This window comes from Paramisgurnus dabryanus, chromosome 6 (assembly GCF_030506205.2).
Source record: "Paramisgurnus dabryanus chromosome 6, PD_genome_1.1, whole genome shotgun sequence".
Lineage (NCBI taxonomy): Eukaryota > Metazoa > Chordata > Actinopteri > Cypriniformes > Cobitidae > Paramisgurnus > Paramisgurnus dabryanus.
In genome coordinates, this window is record NC_133342.1 from 32,727,657 (window position 1) to 32,752,085 (window position 24,429).

At 38.7% G+C, this 24,429-nt stretch overlaps 1 protein-coding gene across 2 annotated transcripts; it reads left to right on the plus strand.

Moving 5' to 3' along the window:
• Nucleotides 1-2,027: 2,027 nt before the first annotated feature.
• On the plus strand, nt 2,028-22,849 carry smg7 (SMG7 nonsense mediated mRNA decay factor). 2 transcript variants are annotated; one of them, XM_065276634.1, is made up of 23 exons: nt 2,028-2,149; nt 10,480-10,511; nt 10,863-10,980; nt 11,145-11,277; nt 11,416-11,587; nt 11,702-11,773; nt 11,856-12,006; nt 12,202-12,337; nt 12,434-12,596; nt 12,677-12,833; nt 14,487-14,557; nt 14,656-14,716; nt 14,797-14,916; nt 15,101-15,518; nt 15,606-15,744; nt 15,829-16,217; nt 16,333-16,677; nt 17,808-17,957; nt 18,408-18,485; nt 19,224-19,380; nt 19,476-19,646; nt 19,781-19,938; nt 20,102-22,849. In XM_065276634.1, exons 1-23 carry the CDS (start codon nt 2,124-2,126, stop codon nt 20,213-20,215), a joined length of 3,531 nt encoding a protein of 1,176 aa, XP_065132706.1. In that variant the 5' UTR covers nt 2,028-2,123; the 3' UTR covers nt 20,216-22,849. The 2 variants fall into 2 exon arrangements, with proteins under 2 accessions (XP_065132706.1, XP_065132707.1); XM_065276635.1 differs by lacking the exon at nt 17,808-17,957.
• The last annotated feature ends 1,580 nt before the right edge of the window (nt 22,850-24,429 follow it).

Below are 24,429 nucleotides of genomic sequence, written 5' to 3' on the forward strand. Positions count from 1 at the left end.
GTACAGTACAGAAACTGTACTGTACATGTGTTGTTGCTCTGAGGCCATTCCTTTGTCACAGTTATCCGAACTGATCATAAACAGATAGTGTACATACAAGAAATTATGCAAAATTATTTTTAAACAAATCCAGATACTAACAACAGCTGCTAGGAAAATTCACTGCTGTTTTTATTGTTATAAAAGAACTTTGTATACATGATGCATCTGCTAAATGAATACATGATGAATCTCAGCAGACTGCTAATAGCAAAATGACATTCTTGTAGTTTCGACTGACATTTTCAATCACAAAATGTGATTTGCTGTGTTCAGCCTAGTTATGTTGATTCATAAAAATATTTTAAAGAACAGATTTTAAATTTTACTCACATTGTTGTCATTGCATCGGTGATATGTTAATCTGCCCAATTTAACACCGACCTTGATGACAGGCATTTGAATTTGAAACGATGTAGTGACTCATCAAGAGCAAAACAAGATTTCATAAGCACTATTCGTTTCAACAATGTTGCTCAGCCTAACAAAGCATTATATTTGAGAAGCTATAAGCAGTATTTTTGTTTGGTGGTTGGTTGTATTGGGTTCAAGTACAATTAAGGATTTCTAGTCATTTTATATTCTCACCACCATTTCATAATCACTTAACTTTTTTTTTTTTTTCAACTCAATGAAAATAGATTTATTACAAATACTATATTAATAAAAACATAACAGTGAACAGCAGTTTACATGTGAGTAATTAATAAAAAGAAAAGCCAAAACACTATCGTCGTCATCTGTGAAATCTAAAATGCTTCCATACTTCTGACTTTTTATGTGAAGGTTTTTTTTTTTTTTTTTATTGAATCAGTCTGAATAACAAAAAGGCATTAACATATCACCGATGATAGACCTTAACAAAAAACCAAGCAGCATATTGTAAATAATATAAAATAAAGAAAAAATATATAAATAAATAATAAAGGAATAAAACATGAAAAGCAAATTATAACTGAGTAAAATTAAGTTCCAGGGGGGGTTAATCCATATATTTTTCCAGTAGTTTAGAGAGTTTTAAGGCACTCCTCATTTTTAGTTGTTTTATGGAACTAAATAAAATTATAAAGTCATTTTTAAATGCCTCAAAACAAGGAGAAACTTTAACAAATCTACATTTGTGTAGATAAAATTTGGCTACAATCAACACATTATTACACAAAAATTCAATGTCTTTGTTGTCCAAAAAAACCCCAAATTTAACATTATGATAGTCAAAAGCAGGTATTACATTTTTTGTCTCCAACCACTCATACAATCTGTCCCAAAAGGACTTAACAACTGTACAGTTATAAAATAAATGTTCCTGAGACTCAATATCTTTTTGACAAAATGTACATGCATTGGTTTCCAAATTAAACCGTATTCTTAAAAATTCATTAAATATCATTTATTGTCTTGAAATGTACTTCTTTCATTTTAGGTAACAAAGGAAATGATAAGTATCTAGTTCTAACTTTAATAGTGTCAGCTATGGAAAACCTTGAAGATAGATTCTTTCTTTTAACAGGAAGAGGAAAATATTCTTTTGTAATAAGTGATCTCAAAACCTTGTTATTACAGTTTTCATCTAAAAAATTATATTTGTCAACAAACAATTCCAGAGGTGTGGGTATTACAGAAGAATATTGTAATATACCTTTGATTAGATTTCTCAAAGCTACAGGAATAGCTTTGATAACTACAGAATATTGTCTATATGAACATTCCAAATTAAACTTGGTCTTAAAATTATCATAACTCAACTTATTACCATCTTCATCCATTAAATGTATAACAGCCCAAACTCCTTTTTCCATCCAGTCTTTTAAATCATAATCACTTAACTGTTAAATAGACCACGCCATGTGTATGAACCCTCAGTTGAAACATTTGTCCTTGCATTTGCTCTGTGGGACAAACAACACATGAAATGTAATTACTGTAAGTTAGAGAGGGGGCGGGGCCTGTGACGTAGTTCAGCGCGGTCCTCTGTGTACGTCTGGACCGTTTTCTACCAATGACGATGTGATGGACAATATGGCGCCGGGAGTAGATTTAGCTTGTGAACCTGTCGTTATCTAAAAGACTGGCGATCGGTCAGGATGAACCTCTGCGCCCAATACTTACGGTAAGTAAAAGTCGGAGTTGATCGTGCATTTATTGGCGTCCGAATCCGCTGATTCATCACTTAGGACAAATCTGGTTTATCGGAATGTTGCTTGGTAGCATCTGCTGTCACTGCTAGACGCCAGGCTAGTTAGCATAATAGCATGTTGTCGAGACACGAAACTGTTTACAAGCCTAGTGAGCTGATATTTTTACCTCGGTATTGTCTGTAATTGGTGAGATAAGTATGTTTAAGCAAGACGGGATGTGTAATAAAGTCTAAACAGAATATTTGTCTCCGTATCATCGGGTGTGAGAGAGTATGCTATGTGTTGTGCTATGTTAGCCGCGTTAGCTACAAACATACCGCCGGATGAAGGCAGAAACAATCCAGGCACACATGCTTGTTGTAAAATTGACAAAATTGATTGTTGTAAGACGTCGGATGAATGATTATCTTTAAAGGGTTTGCCTAAAATAAAACGAAATTCATATGTTTCCGATATAAACAAATGTCACGTAGCTGCTGTAACGTTAGTTAGGTTTCCATTTTCCTTTCATTTCAGAATAAAATTCATTGCGAGGGGCGAGAGGCAACAGTAAACTAATATAAAATCATGTAATATTTTAATGCTTTCGTAAAATCTTGATGTGGCTGTGGATGGCATGTGTTTTGGCCATTTCTTGTAATCGTATTGCTTGTGTTTTATCTTGGGTGCATGGATTTACCCCTTACCTTTATTAATATTCTAGAGATCACCACGTTAAGTTTAAAACCACCATTTATTAAATTGGTGGTTGTCTTCCACAAAAACGAGATGATGTTTTTAAATTGGATTTCAACAGTAACCTTGAGTTTAATCAAAACTGTGTGAAATTAATCACAAGAAGAGTTTGTATTTTAAAGGTCGCCTTTATTTGACATCTAAAAATGACTAATCCAAAGTAAAAATTATCTTTTAAAAATAGTTTTTATGTTTACGTGAAGGTGTTGTAGGCTGCGTGCGGCGAGGGATGTGTTGTGAAGGAATGATGGTGCTGTGATCTGGTCACCATAGTGACAGTGGATGTGGTACACGATTTGTATTTTGTTTTCATACTTGATAAAACTGGTTAAATAAATAATTCAAATCTTTTTGTTTTAGTTGCTGCTTGTATTTTAATTCATTACATCAATTCATGCTATGTCAAGGATTTAAAAATACTGTCAGCCACAGACTTGACTATGCTGATACAAATATTTGGTGCCACTTTGCCTGTCTGAATCTGTCTGCAATATATTTGCATGCAATTTCATGTTTTTGAATAGTTAAAAGGATGATGAAAGGCAGATGAATAGTTAAAGGCATAGGTTTCCCAAAAAATATATATTTTTCTTGAATTTATTCAGACTCATGACTTTCTAGATGTATGACATCCTTTCTTCAGTGTTTCACAAAAGGTTATGTTGTTATTCTGCTATTGTATTTTATGTGACTTAAAATTAACAAATAATCCAAATGACTCCATGTTAATGTGTCTAAGGTGACACAATGTTTGTGAAAAGTGAAAACAAAACATTTGTAGTTTTCTTATCAATATTGAAACCAAAACAAATGTACACCCAGTGCAACAGGCAACATCCAGCACTTTTTTCAATTATGGTGGCATGTATGTAACTTAAAATCTTATCCGCTTGTTAAGTCATGACAAAAGGAATACTGTTTCCAGGTCCAAGCCTCCACTTATTTTAATATTATTAAAGCTCCCGTTCTTTGTGTGTTCTTAAAGCTTTGATTGTGTTTACAGTGCACAATATAACATGTGTTCATGTTTCACATGTAAAAAATGCGGTATTTTTCACACAGTTTACTTATCTTTATAGCGCTGTTTTCACTTTCCTAAAAACGGGCTGATGTCTTCCTTGTTCTATGAAGTCCCTCCTTCAGAAATATGTAACGAGCTCTGATTGTGTAGTTTCTTAAGTGTGTTGTTATTCGATAGCAGCTTAGCTTGCCCTTTAGCTTAGCTGGTGACTGACGTATTCCTGTGGGCGGAGTTTAGTCAGAAAACTGTTCTACTGACGTCATTTAAGCGGGAAGCAGAGGGCCGTAGTCCAAACCGCCCGTATGCTGTAGGCTCTGAAAGGGGAATTCTGTTAAATACATCACCTGGAATTGAACATTGAGCTTTATCATTTTACAGGTATTATTTATGCTGTTATAGCAACATTACACACTAACTAGGGTTTAAAAATGGGATCAGAAAGAACGTGACCTTTAATATTATTTAAACAGCCTTTTATGAGCACTATTTATTCATATCACACCAGCAAACATTTGAGTCTGAGTGTGCACATGAGTTTGTTAGCGCATTTTTTTTTGTTGTTGTTGTTGTTTCTCTGTCTATGGCATCTGTGAAAGGTTTGACCCGAAAGCTGTGCATTACTTCACACTTAACAAGCAGATTGGTTCTTGTGTGTTTTATTGAAAAGTAGGGCCCTATGCATTTATTCAGTTTAATTTATTCTTAAATTTCATGCTTTACGTTTAAATTTGATGAATTCTGATGTAAATGGTTTAATTAAATTTCAGTTATCAAAACGCATATCTTATTAACTGAAAACATTAAACAAATATTGCATATAGGCAGATGTATTTTCTCTGTCATTACAACCATGCAACTGACAAGCAACCAAATCTTTAGTTTTTTCTTTTAATTATAAAATATACTCATCTTGTTTTACTTTTAAGGCATCTGTATTAAATGTAAATATATTAGTTATGAAATTGTCTGCGCGTGCACAGCAGAGTGGCGTCTGTGACAGGACCGGTCATTTCTCTGAACCGAGATCCGTTTAAGTTTCACAACAACTTATTTCAGTTGTTTAAGAGTTATGAAAACAGCATTTAAACATGACTTATTGGGGTATATTCTTACAATCTCGTCTGACAGTAATAGTACCTAGTTTAGTTTGCTGTGTTTCTGGGATTGTTAAAACCTAATTGAGCTCTGATGAGGCAACGCTTGTCATTGTTGTGCATGAGAAGAAATGGAAGTCTCTTTTAGTGATCGGCCGATATTGATTTTTTTATAACTGATACCAAATATTTATATGCTGCTCGGTAACTGATATGCAAAATTTTTTTATTTACTGTTATACTTCTGTTTTTGACACAATTTCTATAACACTACTGAACTGAACAAACCTTAAAATAATAACAATCACTCCCTCTTTAAAAGTAAATAGTAATTCACTGGATTTAATAAATGATGTCACTGGAATAATACAATGTCAGGAAAGTAACAAACAAAACGGCTTATATATCATTGAATTTCTTAATTGGTATTCTATGTCAGAATAATTAATAATTTGTTGTTCTTTCTTATAAAATGTCTGTTGACAAAGCCCTGTTTGTCCATCCTTTTACTCGTGCATTAACCGTATCAAACTGCGACAGCTCGTGGAGGTAATAAATAATTAATTAATAATTTGTTAAAATTAGTGCTGCCACTAACGACTAATTTTCTAACGACTAATCTTTCGACTAATTTTTCGAATAGTCGACTATTCTAAACGACAAATTAAAAAAACTCAAGTGTTTGTTATTTCATTGTCCATTTTATTTTGAACTCACCGGTGTCATAAACAATATGAATAACTTAAATGTTACCAAATAAAAAATTACAATGTAAACAATATAAATAATAATAAAAACTTCCAGTGCAAAGTAGATGCATAACAGAAATATGAAATGTTTCACTTCTACTCTTTGATCTTATATTGCATTTTAACACAACTGAATGCTATTTTACATATTATCTGTTCTGTTGTAGTAGCCTATAAAATAGTGCCTAAACATGACCCATCACCTCGTTTTTTATCCAACCAGCTGTTCCTTTAACTGCTGCTAAAATCCTGATTTAGATATGCAAAAATCACCATACATTTACATTGTAGCTTTACTGCTGTTGCTCTTTTTATAATTGTTGTTGTGTTTTGAGCCATTTCTTGATTTTAAATGCGAGTGATATAGCGCAGACAATTCGGTGCAAATTCAGAAATATAAGAGAATACACTGTTGTTGTTACATAGACTACAGAACACGGCATACAGCATCATAGGGAGGGAGAAAGCTCGCACACAGACTCACACTACAGCTTATCTTTCTTCAAGTCATGTTAACTCGATCAGTCGTCTTTGTCAGAGACATCTGTGAATGTTGACGTTAACGCAAAAAAGAAGGTCATTAAAAACACTGCCACCTTTTCACTGTCACGTAAGAGAGAGGCGCGCGCGGTCGAGGCGCTGCAAGCAACATGAGTGATAGAGAGAGAGAGAGAGAGAGAGAGAGAGAGAGGGAGGGAGAGAGAGAGAGAGAGAGAGAGAGAGAGAGAGAGAGAGAGAGAGAGAGAGAGAGAGACGCGCTGAACACTCGCAACAATGAATTGAGCCGTTTAAAATAGTAAAATAAAAATGTAAATGGGAATCATGAAAAATCTATTTGTTGCGTCCAGTGTTGATTCCGTGGCGGAATCACGAGCAAACACTGATAGCCTTTAACATCCAAATACAGAGTCATTGTACTTCTCAAAAGAGTTAATAAAACAGTACTGACTAGCTCGCCGTTTCATTAATAATCATATAACAGTTACTTACGTTGTCCTATTCTCTGTGGGTGTATCGTCAATAACTCCCGAGTGTTTTCGTTTGAGATGCTCGTGCATTGTCGTTGTGCTCCCGTGATAAGCCAGCGACGTTTGGCACGGTGTAACAGACCACTCTTTTATCACAACTTGGCTTTTTTGTACTTTCATACTTCGGAAGCTTTCCAACTCATAATTCCATAGACTCACCTGCCACCGCCAATTTTTCAAAATTAAAGCAGTGAGTGAAGGCAGGGGGAGAGGGAAGAAAGATGATAGCGTAGCAGATTAACCAGCAGGGCGCGCACAGCGCACAGACTAGTGTGGAGGTGAATTACATTGAGCCATTTGAGACAGGAGACAGAATTACAGTGGGCCGTTTGAGGCGGAAAAAAATAAATATGCGACTCCTCGACTAAAAAAATTGCAGTCGACAAATTTTCATCGTCGATTACGTCGACTACGTCGACTATTCGCGGCAGCACTAGTTAAAATCTGTGAAATTTGCATTCAACAGTAATTTACTTTATTATGCTTGGATTTCTGGATTCCGTCTGCATTTTTTGCATCGTGGAAATCATGGGGCCCTAGAATAATTCCTTGGGTGTGTGAACATTTAAGTGTCTGATAGTTTATGATGTAGAATAGGGCTGCACGATAAATCGCATGTGATTGTCATGCGCATCTCGTCAGTATTGTCGTTTCTAGGGTTGTAACGGTATGAGATTTCCACGGTATGATAATCATCTCAGAAACTATCACGGTTTCGCGGTATTAAACACTTAATAATAATAATAATAATAATAATAATAATAAGTATATTATCATTAGCTACAAAGACTCTTAAATTAATAAAAAACAGATAGTGGTTTTGGGTTGAACATATGGTTTATTATATTAAACTTTTTTTGGGGAAAAATACACTTTCAAAAAAAGTAAAGTTTGATTCTTTATCTTTTTTGATTCTTTTAATTTTAGACTTTAAATAAAATGATAAAATTCTCATTAAATTCTCTCAGAATTGCTCTGGATATATTCATTTGTTCACATCGTCATATAGTGAGTGAAACGTATAGTTTTTATTATATGGCCTAAGTATAATCAACTTCAATTGATCTGTAAATAAATCACTTAAATTGGCTTTAGTGCCTCTTTTTGCAGCCACTCTTCGTCCACATTTCTTGCAAACTGGATATCTATCTTCAAGGACAACAACACGTTCGTTTTTTTGTATACCCAAAGTATTCCCATACTGTAGATTTTAACTTTTTTCTGGTGGGGGATAGAGGATAGAATTTGTAGTCTCTGACATTTTATCTGCTGTACATAAACGAGTGGAGTCTAGCAATTACGCCAAATGAAGTTGCATGTGCGTAGTAGCGCAGCTTTATTTTTTGCCAAAACCGTGTATAAGCAAATCTTTACGGTATGATAATCGTAAAAGTTAATATCAAGGTATACCGCCAAACCGGTATACCGTTACAACCCTAGTCGGTTCCTTGATTAGTAGTAAATCGGCATCACCTGCTTTGAGATGGAGCGGCGTTTACTACAGAGAGCCATAGGTCACTAACAAACGGGGCAATTTCGTGTTAAATATCGCGGACATATTGCCTGCGATATGTATGCGATATGGCCCAGCTTGTCAGGGAACTACAGCTTTGTGCAGTAAATGCCGCTCCATCCGAAAGCAGATGATGGCGATTTGCTACTAATCAAGGAACCGGCATTACTGACAATTTATTGGGTTTATTGGGATTTAGCTCTGCATGTTTATTGTGGCTTTCTTTGTAGATGTCCTTTATATTATTTCATAATTCTGATAGCACTGCAGCACGGAGCGATTAAAGATTATCTTTTTGAAATGCCTTGTCAGTTTGTCTGAAATCTGTTTATCCGACTGCATTTGCAAAACACACTGCTGCTTGTTTGCCATAAGCCATCACATTCAACTTTGTTTGTTGGCCCATATATAAAGTATAAAATAAAAAGTCCCACATGAAATATTTTTCGTTTAAATAACTAGCTCCACAAACGCACGGAAACTGATGTTGCTAAAAGCACATTGTTTTTTTTTATTATTTTACGGAAGCACAATGTTTTGTTATTATTGTGATTGACCCCCAAAAAAAGTACACCCTTAACAGCTTTTTGAATTATATTTTACTTTTATTTTTCTGACCATAAACAGAGTAATTTAAGGTGGAAGCTCATCACTTATTTGTCACATGCATTTTCACACCGCTGTTCACTGGCGCATATATAGCTGTATTAGGCACAGCACAAATAGGGCAGAGAAGAGTTTTTTTTGGACATGCTTTTGGAATCACTGCACTCGTATCATCACGTTATCACGCCATAATTAAAATTATATTAGAATTTTCATTTTCTGATGAACTTTCCCTTTAACATGAACACCAACTTGCAGACAACATTAAGCTATAAAGCTATATAGAAAAACTTATTTATAAAAATACATTTTAGAACAACAAACAGTAAAGACATGGCAAAAAATCAATAGGCAATACAAATAAGGAAAAGGGAGGGAATGATGGCATGAAAATGATAAAATACATGTTAATTTACAGGGTTTCCCGCAGCACTTTTCAGTTTGGGCGGCCCACCTAAGCTGGGATACCCTACCGCCTTAACAAGGTCGTCCAAAAAAAATTAGCTGCACAAAAGGTCGTCAAGTGCATCTCGGAGAATAGCGTGGACGCGCTTCACACTGCGAGCGGGCACGCGCCACATGGCCGAAATGAGAGAAAGACATGATCCGTCAATGTCTAGAGGATAACTAGCCTGTTGATAAAACATTTAATTCATTAATAATCTAGGATGTGTTAATTTTCTGTCATAGTTTCTTCAAAATTGAGTTTTATTTGAGTGTTTTAAATAAAATATTTTCATCATGACGCGTACGCCCCACCCCTTTGATTTCCACGCCCCCGGCCCGCCCACCTGCACAACCCTACCACCTTAACTAACACATTTTCTGCGGGAAACCCTGATTTATCTTTTGTTAGTACACTTATTATGCATTTGCTGCTGGTTGCATGCTGATTTTTCAGAATTTTGGATATAGCGGCAGTTTTGCGGTTATACCCCCTGCCGCCACAGCTGGAAAAAATCCTAGAGGAAACACTGTATTTGGGTGAACTACTCCTTTATAAAAGCTTTGTTATCTTTCTCTGCTTGTTTTTCATCGATGTTAGCTTCTCTTCTCTAGCATACTATTTAAACTTGACATTGTAGGCACCAAGGTTATTGTTTGCTATTGTAAGTTAAGTTGCTTCTGATGTTCCTTTTTTTAAAAAAAGAAAAGTGTCTGTGAAATAGACCTTGGAAGTATATCAAGTTTTGATAATATGTTTGTATGATATGGTCTGATATGACCCTCTGCCAGTAATGTACACTGAGGTTAGATGTAAGCTTGCAATGTTGTGCAGCTGTGTATTTTCAAACGGGGATAAGAAACCCTGTCTTAAAATTAAATTTTTACCATATGCTGTTTTAATAAATGTGACTGTGACATCTAACATGAGGCTTTGACTTTGTAAACATTTATTTCCCTTTGTAAAAATACAGATATTTATCATATATCGTATACATTTACAGAGATATGGTTTTCCGTCAATATCGCACAGCCCTTAAAATGATTAATTGTGAACGCAATTTTTTTTGTCATGCAATATTATTAACCCATACATCTCTTTTTCTGAGCAGGCAGGCAGAGGCCCTGAAGGCTGACATGACAGGTATGTTCTGACAATATATCCTACTTTAAATATATATAAATGTTCTTCATATTCAAATATCAGTGTCTTTAAATATTGATAATTTCCTTTGTTTCTTTGCATATAATAACAACACCACCAATTAGAATTTAGATATTATTTAAATAATTACTAATGTGATTTATGAGCTTGCTTTGAGTCTATAGCTGTTTTATATTTGTAACCATATCCCTGTCACACTAGTAACCATGGCATTGAATGTGGTTACTAAGACATGCGGCTCTTTCGCCAAAGGACCTGAAATGCACTGATAGACACAGACTGCAGATTTAGTAACATTGTATAACATGTTCCTCTCCATGTGTCATGTAGATTCAAAGCTTGGTGCGGCGGAGGTCTGGACGTCACGACAGGCTCTTCAGGACTTGTACCAGAAGATGCTGGTTACGGACCTGGAGTACGCCCTGGACAAAAAAGTGGAACAAGATCTGTAAGAACGCTAATAATACACGTTGATTCATATGCATTATGTGCATCAGATACCTGCAAATGACAAAGCAGCTCATTAAGTGCATGTTTACATCTGCCTGATCCTATGATTTTATGCGTCACATTGAAAGGAGCTGCTTGACTGTCATTTTGTTGTCTTTCCAGCTGGAACCATGCTTTTAAGAATCAAATCACAACACTACAGAGTCAAGCTAAAAACAGGGCCAACCCAAATCGAAGTGAAGTGCAGGCCAATCTCTCTCTGTTTCTTGAGGCAGCTAGTGGATTCTATACACAAGTAAGTGCTGATAGTGGATAAAACGGCCACAGAAATGCCTTGTGTCTTCAATTGTCTTGTCATTCTGTTATTTCATTTTGAATGAGAGTTTTCGTCTGTAGATTCAGAGTGTAATTATGTCTTTCTGGTTCTGTTCAGCTGTTGCAGGAGCTGTGCACGGTGTTTAATGTGGACCTGCCTTGCCGTGTGAAGTCATCACAGCTTGGCATCATCAGCAATAAGCAAAGCAGCACCAGCGCCATAGTGAAGCCCCAGCCCAGCTCCTGTTCCTACATCTGCCAACACTGTCTGGTCCATCTTGGAGATATTGGTGAGCTTGCACAGATTAGTATTAACATCTTAATATAATTATGGATGGATAGATAGCATGGAAAATCTAAATTATGTTCGAATTTCAATAATTGTTATTTTATGCAATCCACAGCACGATACCGCAACCAGACAAGCCAGGCTGAGTCGTACTACAGACATGCAGCTCAACTTGTTCCCTCTAATGGTTTGTATATTTATGCATATCACACATCCTTAAACGTACTACTTACAAGATCAACCTAATGCATTTTTCCTTCTACTTTCAGGCCAACCCTACAATCAACTGGCCATACTGGCTTCCTCCAAAGGAGATCATCTCACAACAATCTTTTACTACTGCAGGAGCATTGCTGTCAAATTCCCATTCCCTGCAGCATCCACAAACCTGCAGAAAGCTCTTTCTAAGGCGCTTGAGAGGTCAGACAATATTCAGAATGGACTTGTATGCATATATAACAGATTTACTCCCCTCTTAGTACAGGATTATTTGATTTAGCTTGTATTATAGTGATGGCACTATTTAAAATGAAGTCCTGTAATTTTTTTTTGGATGTAAATTGAATGATAATGAATAATGATTTACTATTGCTTAATTCTTTTTTTAACCCACAGCCGGGATGAGGTAAAAACAAAATGGAGCGTGTCTGATTTTATCAAGGCCTTCATCAAGTTCCATGGGCACGTTTATCTGTGCAAAAGCCTGGACAAGCTCAACACCCTGAGAGAGAAGCTGGAGGAACAGTTCCAGGTATGGCCAAAAACACCAAGTTAACCTAAACATTAACTTGACAGATTATTCTTCCGTGAGTTCCTATAACATTGCTGTTGACGAATTGTTTCACAGAGACTGATTCTCCAGAAAGCCTTCAGCTCCCAGCAGCTGGTCCACATCACGGTGATCAACCTCTTTGAACTGCACCATCTCCGGGATTTCGGCAATGAGGGCGATGAGCAGAGCTACAGCTCGGATGAGCAGATCAGCTGGATCCAGCTTCTTGGCCTCTTCAGTATGCCTTGCTCTGTTACTGATTGCATTAAAGAAATATCTCACAAGCAATAGTTATAATGTTATTGTATCGTCCTCTAGTGTCTTTCCTGGGAGGGATGCTAAGCCGGGCTTTACTAAATAAGAACCGAGAGGAGATCATGGGGGAGTGCCCGCTTCCTGCCATCAAAGTGTCATTGGATTGGTTGAGGCTTCGACCCAGCGTATTCAGCGAAAGTGCCGTAGACAAGCGACAGTAGTAAGACCGATTTCTTTCTTTCTTCCCTTCACAACAAAGGTTCAGTTTCAAATTATGGGTTTTGAAATGGCTGTGTTTAGCATTTCCAGTGTGTTTGTATTTGATGGGAAGCTTGTGGTTATACACTGGTGTCTCTTTGAAGACCGACTCACTTTAATTTACAATGTGCACAATACCAGAATTTCAGTAGTTCACAGTCAGACTTATTTTAGCAAAAGAAGTCTTGGTGCTTTTGACGTTCCTTTTTACAACACAAACTGTATTTTTCAGACTATAAGTCGCATCAATCAAAAAAGCGTCATGAAGATGAAAAAACATATATAACTCACAATGGACTACACGTCGCATTTATTTCGAAAGTTATTTCACAAAATCCAAGCCGAAGAACAAACATTTAATCTGGAAAGGCAAGTTATTCAAATAAACAAAAGTGCACAGAACAGCGGGCTGAATAGATGTCCATACGTTAATGTAATACAAACAGTTATTTACACGATACTAGGGAAGCTCACATTGACAGTTTATCCGTTAACCGAGGGTAAGAATTTATGACCGATTAACATTATCAGTTAAAATAAAAATAAAATTGTTAATACATGGTGCGTGTCATCATGAGCCGACAGACATTTTGCCACTTTTCTATCTTTAATTTGTGAATGTCCTGTAAATGACACAAATTATTGCTGCCCTGACAGTCTGATTAAGTAATAATTTGTATGAGAAATAATTTGTATGCGTGTTTGGAAGCTGAACGCGTCTGCACAAGATGACGCGGTCCGTCTCGCGCACATCCAGACAGATGTTCGCTGATGACCTCTGACCCTGTCCATAAACATCTCTCTTTTTGCACAAACGGAGAAAGACGACGCAAAAGCAAAACTTTCTGAAAAGCGTCCTGCTTTAGAAATGACCACTGTGGTAGATGAAACGGAGACAATCTGCCCTCTTTGGATATTAATCCTCTGGACTGATCGCCTGCTTTTTAATAATAAGGTAATGTTGTGTGAATATCTGATAATGTATGAAACCTGGTTCTGTTGTTGATCTGTCGCTGCTGTTTGCACGTTCAAATTAAATCTTTTGTTTTTACTAGTTCACAGACAACCGTCAACTGTATTTTTACTCAATGACAATTTCATATTAAAATCGTATAAGTTAACGGTTAATGTTCGGTTTAGAAGCTACGGTTGTCGGTCGGGAAAATTAACTGATATGAGCATCCTTACATGATACACAATAGCATACTGAACATACCTGGAAGGCTGAATGTGCTAAATGAACAGAACAAGCCAACGAGCATCAAGTTCACAGGCTCGTCATCCCACATCACTGAATCCATTAAATTACATAAATACAGTAGCAGCATATTGCGCACTCTCACGACTGTAGACTGTAATGCTTGGTTCATATATGTCAGTATTAATTCCTACTCGCAAGTCGCGACTGACTAGAAGCCACAGGACCAGCCAAACTATGAAAAAAGTGTGACTTATTGTCTGGAAAATACAGAAGATTTCCAACGTACAAAAAAATGCCTATACTTTTCCCAAAAAACTGTGTCTATGTTATAATGATATTTAAAATAATTAAGCCTGTGCCTGAATGCTGAGGTACTGAACACTGTTAAAATAACACGTCTTTGGCATCTCACAGCATCTGGCCGTGGCTGGTGTCCATTCTGAACAGCTTTCAGCCCAAGGAGGAGGATGTGTCAAACGCATCAGGTATCACGCATAACAAGCTTACAATTAAAATATCTTAAGGCTGTGGTAGCTTTAGTCATCATGATACATTGCTGATGTCATGACTGTTTTTTTCACAGTAATTCCTTTGCCTGAAGAGTTTGAGCTGCAAGGCTTTCTGGCCCTTCGGCCTGCTTTACGGTAACCCTCCCTGAATGTTTTAATTGGACTTTTAATGGCTGTATTGGATATACTAAGACTTTAATTCGTGAATGTTTCAGGATGCTAGACTTCTCTAAAGGACACCAGGGTGTCGTTGTTGGCAAAGAGAACCTGTTGATTCATGCTCGACACCAGAGACTCGTCAGCCTGGGCAAGTGGGTGGCTGACAACGAGCCACGGTGAGTCTTTGATTTCTCTTTCAATTTTACTGGTGGCTTTTTTTTACTTTATAAGCATGTTATACAATATACAACCTACAATGTAATCAGTAAAGCATACATTATTAATAGGGAACAGGCACGTTCCCAGCCTTGCTTTGTTACAGTATGTGTCTCATTATAAAAGGATTTGTAACTCTAACAGGTTGATCCAGTGTCGCATCAGTGACGCCCTCGTGCTCTTCATCACTGATATCCCCGAGATGGTGGTGGAGGAGCCACAGGAGAAAGACACACCTGTACTCCAGGAGTCATCTAACGGAGAGCAGACACCCAACGACAGCACCCAAGGCCTAAAATCTGTCCTGTCAGCCGGGAAGAACCAGAACAGCGGCCTGGATGGCAGCGAAAGACCCGTGGTCACATTCAAAGAGAACATCAAACCCCGAGAGCAGAGCAGAGAGCAAAACAGGAACCAACATCAGAGAGATGCTGGAAAGGAGCGAGCCGGATTTAATAAAGGAAATGGAACACAAGGGAAGAACGAACAGAAGAAAGAGGGCAAGAGGAAGAGTGAGGTGAAGAAGAACAGTCACGAGAAATCAACAGATGCTGGGAAACAGGTCAGATTAGTTCACACAGGAAACTAGTCCTGATTTCATTCAATGTATAATTGTGTTAACCACAAACCTGTTTTATTTTGAATTAAGGTGAAGACTCAGACTGAGATGAGGAAGACTCCAGTGTCTGAAGCGAGGAAGACTCCAGTCACACAGACTCCAGCCACATCTTCCCAGTTTATTCCCATTCACCACCCAGGAGCTTTCCCCCCTTTGCCAAGCAGACCAGGTTCAGACATACACCACACTGTAGACATCAATTCACGATTACCACTCCTTCCATTTATTGATCTTTCTGTATTTGTGCTCCCAGGTTTTGCTCCACCTGCTTATGTGATTCCTCCTCCTGTGGCATTCTCCGTGAGCCCAGGCTTCACCTTCCCTGCAGGCGTCTCTGTGCCCGCCCCTTTTCTCCAAACTGCCTCCCATCCTCAGTCTGCCAATCAGGTGCAGCCTGGGAAACCTTCACACATTCCCTACAGCCAGCAGAGGCCTTCAGGCCCAGGAGCCCTAAACCAGGGTCCTCCTCAATCTCAACAGACGCAACCTCCTCCTCCGCATCAATCCCAGCAGGCCTTGCAACAGTCTGTTCAGCTACAAGTACAACAACAGCAGCAGCAGCAGCAACAACAACAGCAGTCGCCCACCAAGCAGAGCTCACAGCTCGGCAAGAGCCCGCCGCATCATCACAGCATGCAGCAGGTAATGGATTGTTTTGTTTATTCACTTGCTCTTGTGATGCTAAGGTTCAACACATGCTCATTACCATAGTTCCTATGGTTCCTATTGATAGTCTCTCTCTACTTCGTCTTTGCAGCCTTACATGCAGGTGCCTGAACAGGCTGGTCAAATGTGGAACCAGCATCAAAATCAGCCCAGCATGCAGAAAATGCCCATGCAGATGCCAGTCAAACAGCCTTTCTTCATGCCCACCCAGGAGCCCATGAACCTCTTCGAACATCCCATGAGCATGCAGCCTCCTCAACCCAGCATGGACAAGAAGATGAAGTTTCCAGAGGTTAAAGTGCAGGATTTCTACTGGGAGCCTTCGTACCACATTGGAGGAGAGGGCAGGGGTGGAATGGGCGACAGGATGGGCAAACGTCAACCTGGAGTCTTCTGTCCTGACCAGGAGAATATGCCCAGAGGCCCTCAATATGAAGTTAGCATTTTAGTTTTCTCTATTTAGACAGTTATATTAATACATTACAAGCGTTAAGATGAGCCTCAGGCTATGGATAGAATATAATACTGTCATATTGCTGACTTGGATCTAGTACACTACTTGTTTTACACAAAATGTTTTAAAGAGCACCTATTATGCAAATCTGCTTTGGACATAAACAACCACCCTACAATGAAAAAAAATCCACCAACTCCTCCTTTATTAATCCCCAAAACCAAAGCGTTCTCATTAGACATGCCATTTTGATTCTCTTATCAATGTGATGTCACACTGATAAATCCAAATCCAAAATATCTCAATAGTGATTGTCTCAGACTGTATTCACAAGAATCAGATCTATTTTAAGTGAAAGCACTCGCTGTCTTATTTGGTAAGGGAGTAAGGAGCAGTTGCTCATTTGCATTTAAAGGTACACGCACGAAAACAGCGCAGTTTTGTTCCCTCACAAATAGGGGCATTTTGGACAAGCTATAATAAACGATTTGTGGGGTATTTTAAACTAAAATTTTACAGACACATTCTGTGCACACATGAGACTTATATTAAACCTTGTGAATATGGGCATATTAGGTGCCCTTTAACGTCGCATTAAACGTTCAGCATTACATACTATTTAAACAAAAGAATACTACTATATACTGCAGTTAGTACACAGACGCCTCATTTAGATTAGATTTCATTCCCTTTATCCGTCCTTTGTGCAGGCGCGTAGACCCTGTAATCCGTTATGACTGATTGTCATGGTTTTGGTTTTCCAGTCTTAGCTGCAGATCATTTACACACGCCTTCCATCTCATTGAAATTTGATCTCTGCTGAGATGTGCATTCTTTCCTATCTTTTCTCATTCTCCATCTTTACTTCTGCAGTGAAGGATATCTTAGGACAGATGTGAAAAAGTCCTGCTCAGTCTTTTTATGTTATATAAATCTCATTTACTGCAGTTGTGTCCCACACAAACGTAGTTTGAAGTAGCCCAAATCAGGGTGAGAATAGACCTGATCTTTACTTGCTGCTGCTTTTACAAGCTTTCTATTATCTTACGTCGTTTTTCCTCTCTCTTCCTCTCTGTCTTCTTTCTTCTCTGTTGTTCTTCGTCTCTCACTAGGACAACAAGAGCTCCCCTCTTCTGCCCCCAGACCTGTTAAAGACTCTGGCGGACTTTGAGGAGGAGGAGGAGCTTCTCTTTACTAAACCTCATGATTTCTACCAGGCCTTGGCTGGTCCTCTTAACTCTGCTCCAGGAAGAAACATCTTTGTATGTAGCACTCCTCCTATAATGTCATCAGCCTGGAGTGGACAGAGTTTTCCTATAGGCTGTTGAAATTAATACCGTCAAGCTTAGACGTCAATCCATTCTGTAAAATTACACTTTAACTGCTTTTTTAATTGTGTAAATTAGTCAAATAAATGTAAACTTAAGTCTTTAATTGGAGCTTCTTTTGCGTAGATTGCAGATTTAATATTTACCACTACTAAAGTAGTTATGATGAATGATGAGCACTTATTAAATCTAGCCAATGTACAAAAATGTAATTTAGTTTGTATGCAAGTAGGCTTATTATATTTGCATTTGAAAGTAATTTTAGGCACTTGAGCATACATCTTAAGCTCAAAAGTGGTTTAGTGGTTTTAGATTTCAGTTTTGAATCATGCATTTGTTTTGATGTGGCTTGTGTGTAATCTGTTGTGTGTTTTTTCTCTGTAGTTGCCAAATCAGTCAAGACTGGACAGTGGAGCTGATGTGATCGGTCAGTCCTCTCTTCTGCCCCGATTTACCATTCAGGTAAGTCCGATGTGCTCAAAAACACACCAAACACACATGTACCTTGGGTCCTTTGTTGTGTTATGAATCCAAAGAGTCACCAGGTGGCAGTGTTGTACTGCACAACATGATTTTCTGTTTGCTGGTGTTGACAGCCCTATTTGATCTTGCTAACAGTATTAACAAATGGATAATGTGAGATCAGTTCAGGCTCACAGATTTTCCTAAACTCAAACCCTACTCCTGTCCTTTCTTCGCTATAAAATTAATAAAAGTGGCAAGTCTTATAACCCATATGGCAAAAATATAATTTCAATATATTTCAAAATGGCCAAAAATATATGTGCTGAAATATATTTTGAAATATGTTCACAAAATTTATTTTTCACCAGTTTTTTTTTTTGTATATTTTAAAAATACATGCATTTTAAAGCATTTATATTCATGTCGCACTGGAAGAAAACTTTGTATGTTAAAAACCTGTAAACATAACTGGTTTAAATTAAATATGTTTTCAACTGCAAAAACATAATTTTATACATACAAAAAAAATGGTTAAAATTAGAAATGTTTTTGTTGCCCCTGAAATAAAATGTAAAATGCATGTTTATATATGAAGGTTAAAACTAAATATATATTTTTTTATTCAAAAAAGTATTTAATTAGGCTTTACTTTCTACAAAATGTATAATTGTTTTTTTGCTGTATGGGAAAAGTGGTAACACAAAATGAATTTGTATGTTGTATTTTTGCTTACAGGAAAGCTCATACCAGAACAACAGCATTTTCAGTGAGGCCTACGGTAAAAACATGGCCCCTACATCTAAGCCGGATGCTCCCATGATGCACCAGGAGCCCTCGCTTTACTCCCTCTTTGAAGGAACTCCATGGTCCCCTTCACTTCCTGCTAGTTCAGGTACCCGATCATTTATGCATTGCTATAATATGCGAGCATGAGGTATAATATATGTTAAGAATGATCTTCTCATGTCAAAATGTTTTGTTTGATAGATCACTCAACACCAGCCAGTCAGTCCCCTCACTCTTCCAACCCAAGCAGTCTGCCTTCATCCCCTCCCACCCATAGCCACAGCTCCCTGCCCTTCTCCAACTTCGGCCCCATCGGGACACCAGACAGCAGAGACCGCAGAGTAACGGACCGCTGGAAAACTGACAAGACCGGTAATATTAAGTGCTTAATGGTTAATGTTATAGGATAAGGATCATTTGGTCTCTTTATAATTTAAAGCCTGTTATGTTATGTGGTTGATCATACTGGGAGTGGGAAATGTAAATAATGTGGTTGTTGTCACTAGGTGTGAGCGGCTTTGGGTTGGACTACCTGCCTTCTGCTTCATCCACTTCTTCTGTGCCAGAGACCAACAGCTGGCACCAGGGGGCGCCAACCAACAGTTGGGCAGCCCAGGACATGCAAATGGAGGATTCCTCTACTGTCCTCCTTGACAGTTTTAAGGTACCGTGGGCAGGCCAAATTTCTGCAGATATATTTTTTTCTCCAATGTACCTCCTTGAAACATCACCACCTACTCTGTGATTTTGTGCTTAATTCTGGGTATATCTGGGGATGACATTAGGATGTCAGTTAATGAGTCATTCACGTTTTCTTCTTTATGTAGTCAATCTGGTCGAGCTCCATGATGCAGCCCGGTCCGTCCGCGTTGGAGCAGCTCCTGATGCAGCAGAAACAGAAGCAGCAGCGCGGGCACGGCAACATGAACCCGCCACACTGAGAGTCCACGGGGAAGATGCACTTGTGTGATACACGATTCAACGGAAGAGGTGAAAAACCACAAGCTCCAATCGGAAATTTCCGGCATTACCCGCGAGTGGAGGCTGGAGACGGCGAACGATGCGAAGCGGCAGGCTCAAAACGAACCGCTCGCCTGACCGACGGGGGACGTGCAGCCCTCTAACTCTCCTCTATCTCTCTCACTCTCTCTGTCTGTCTCTCTCCTCGTGCCTCTACGGCATCGAGGGCGTGCGAGCGCCTGACCTGTCAAGCTGCTCAGCGCGTAGCCACCGCAGAACACTGACTCTGAGGGGAAACTCTGAGACTTCCTCTCTGATTGCCACCTCACTTCCTCTGGGGGTCAAAGGTCATTCTCCTGTCTCATCTGGACTCCTTGACTCATGCCGCCTGCTTAAATCACCGACACGCGGAGAAGACGCGTGTGTCGGCCAGGGATGTTTATCGGCGGGCAGAGCGGTGGTGCGAGGGACAAAAAGAAAGAAGGACTTTTTAGCTTTTTATTCCAAGTCTGGATTCATTTTCTCGGAGGAGGGATTCGTGTCGCTGTTTTAAAAAAAAATACAAGAAAAAGTTGAATGAATGAAGGATGATGATGCATTCAGTCGAACGTGTCCTTCTAGAGGACACGCTGGGATGTTTAAAACATAGATCGACACATGGATCACGGTGTTGTCATGTACAGTGTGATTTGTAAGAAGCGTTTGGAAAATGGGACCGGAAAAGTCTCAAGTTCGAACCATTATGAAGCTCATAGCAACATTACAGCTCAATCCGTATCAGAGCTGAGGTTAGATTATAGATGTAGGATGTAGTATCATTAGCTGCACTAGAGACTGCAATTATTAACAATACTGTATTTTGTGACTTGTTCTGTAGCAGTTTTAGCTCTCTAAAATATTATTCAGTAAATCTGTTCAATAGTTTACTGCTAACGGGGGAGATCATTGAATATAAATATGTGGCACCCCTATTTCCTGCTCTTCCTCTTGGTTTCTTTGCGCGAATCTTTACTCTAGCTTACACGCGTTATGCGTCTTTTGTTCATGTTCTGCCTTTTAATAGTTTTTATCAGCTCTCTTTGTGCCTGTTTTCTCTTTTGTCGTTTTTCGTTTTGTTTTAATGAATTGTTAACATCACTATCAAAGTTGGCACTGTTGGGAAATGAACAGCCAGGCAAACGGGTCCACCTGCGTCGCTGTAAGAAGAAAGGGACGGAAGCCAGGGAGGGCCATTTTACTTCGGCAACCTCGTAGCCCACTGAATATACCATCGCTGCAGACGCTGTATCAGTTAAAAAGCCCCTGACGGTGAAATCCCATAGCCGCTTACTGCTTAGGCTGAAGAAAGGCCTCTGATAGGACTGCAGAAACGTATGCGAGTTAGTTTCACGTATAGCTCTCGCTGCGCTTAGCACTAAGAAATAAGAGGAATAGCGTCAGCCCTGCTGCTTTACTTGTAGCGTATATCATTGGTTGCCTCAGGTTAGCGTTACGTGACCTTGCTTCTGTAGGAGCCCTGCATCTAATGGTTCTCCAAATACTGATTTTTCAGTAGATGATATAGCACTGAGTTGATCTTTCAAGGATCTCTAACTTTTTGTGGGTGCCACTGTCTGATAGAAATGTTTCGGGGCCAGGGGTTAGTGTTGGGTAGGCTGAGATATCTATTAAAAATGTTCACGGCGGTTCTTTCTTGTTGGTTAAACCGCCAAAGGCGATTTTGTTCGGCAAAGGCTATACGACAGACGTAATCTCGTGTATGATGAGAATGAAGCGTGTTTTTATTTTTGAGTAGAGAACATTTTATCAAAAACAAACTTTAAATGACGTGTCTAATTGCCGTGTGATTGTGCTTCTCTTGTTGCATTTAAAATTGTATTAAAATAGAGGAATAAATAATCAAAGGAACCTTAGACGTTCAGTTAGGTCAAAGTATCGTTTGATAAAATCAGAAGTTTCAATGGGAGCCCTGCGTGCCCCCCATATTGTTCATCTTTTTCCTTTTAGAAACGTTCAACAAGGAGTTTCAGATGTCTGTGCTCTGATTGGTTGCTGTGGATGCCTAACATTCTTTTATTTCGGATGGATTTGTGGTGCACAGTCTTGTGAATGTGCTTTTTCGGATACCCAGTATCTCACTGCATTGTAAATGTGGATTCCCCTGTTGTCCAGTTTCCATCTTTGAACTGTGGCTTCTGTAGTGATGTGCATTACAATGCTGATCACAAGGACAACAGCCTTGCGCCTTTGCGCAGTGATATTACATTCCAGTGGTAAAGCTAAAAAATTAAACAAAACATAAAAAACAGCCAGCTTTTTACTGCAAATGCACAGGTACATTTACCACTAAGCAAATTTGTCCCAATTTTAAATTCAGTCTGCCACTCCTGAAATTCTGCATGAAAAAATCGTTCAGAATGCATTGTGTTTTGAATGAAGGAGATATCCGGTCAAGTTTTTCGTTTGTTTTTTAGAGGATTTTGTCAGGGAATAATAACTGGGGGTGAAGATATCTCCTTCTGTAATGGGCTTGATTTGTGTTCTTGTCTTTTTGTGGACACTTATAAACGCTGGAATCAGCTATGCCTTTACTAAAATAAAACATGTCCATGCAATCCTGGAGTCTTTTCTTCTTCTTCTTCCTTTATTTATTTACGCCACTCCAGCATCTACGGCTATATTCATGGCGAGAACAAGTTAATCCATACACAAGTTTTATTCAGACAAGTTGATCCATACACAGGTTGGAGGAGGGACAATTTGGCATCTCTAATCTGCCTAACTTGCTTGTTTTTGGCATGTGGGAGGAAACCGGAGTACCCGGAGTAAACCCACGCTGACACACAAGAGTCTTTTCTCTTTACAATGTTATTTCTGGTGCTATGGTATGGTGGTCTTATGTAAGGGATAATTGAAGATGGGCTATTGAATTAAAACTAATTCACCCAAGGTGTTAATGCTGCATAATGCGAAGTGGGTGTGGTTATTTAAAAAAATTTGACATGTCAGCTGTGCATTCATTGAAAAATAATAGGTGTGTTCGAGTTCTTGCAGCGCTGCGCAGACCGATCAGCGAGGCTTGCAGCTTGCCGCAGTGACGTGCGATGTATTTCCTTTCATTAATCGCGAATGAAATTTACTAGATGGTGAATTTGCAAAAAAAAATGTATAAAAGTTGCTACCAGAAACCATTTATATTGAATATTTTAATTGCTGTTTATACCGTATCTGAAAATAACAAGAAGCAGACTATTATTAAAAAAACAAATAGTTAAGTCTTTCACATCTTTTTAATTTACATGTAACAATATAACACATTATGGTAAGGAGTTTACCTGACATAAAAAACATAAAATAACAATAGGCTTGTTTGACTTCATGCGGCACCGCAAGTATTGACAGCAGTATGACGTCAAAGTACCGCGAGAGCAATTCGCGAAATCATACGAAGGAGTCTGCTTTTAAATCGCTCTCGCGGAACTTTGACGTTATCCTGCTGTTGGTCCTTGGCGTGCCGCATGAAGTCAAACAAGCCTAATGTTTATTAGTGGAACTGAAGGTTGAATTAAACATGAAACGCACGTGATCTTCGTCATCAGTCAGGCGACCAACACCAAGAGCTGTGTTGTCAACAGAACTCCGTGCAGCCGCTGGAGAGAATCGCTTTCGCGGTACTTTAATGCTATAATACATCGAAGTCAGCTCAAGTCGGACAAAATTGCTAATCAGCACTGCTTCGAGCCAGCCGCTGATCGGTCTGCGCAGCGCCGCCGCATGGAGTCAAACACACACCTATGGTTAGTTCCAGTTCTTGATTCTTATTGGTCAATTAGCCCCAAGTAGCTGTTGTAAGTCATTTTGTTGTCATGTACAGGTGTCCAGTAGGGGTCACTATTGCGGAACATTTCACATAATATCAGTAGGAACCACCTTCGTTCGGGGTAACAGGTGTTGCTGGAGGGAAGGTGCACACATTTGACCGCTGTTTGGATTCTTGCTTTGTGGAAATGAAGACCAGTTATGGTAAATAAAATCTACTTACAACCATAAGCATCAAACTTAACGTTACATTAAAGGAAAACACGATTGTTTTCAATATTTTACTATGTTCTTACCTCAACTTAGACAAATTAATACATACATATCTTTTTTCAATGCGTACACTTAATCTTTGACCAGCGTGTTGTGACCGTGT

Excerpts from the sequence above, each read along its gene's own strand:
- smg7 (XM_065276634.1), top strand. The coding sequence starts at position 2,124 with ATGAACCTCTGCGCCCAATACTTACG. Across the intron at positions 14,558-14,655 it reads GGATGTGTCAAACGCATCAG|TAATTCCTTTGCCTGAAGAG; the intron begins GTATCACGCATA and ends TTTTTTTCACAG. Across the intron at positions 16,218-16,332 it reads ATCATCACAGCATGCAGCAG|CCTTACATGCAGGTGCCTGA; the intron begins GTAATGGATTGT and ends TCGTCTTTGCAG.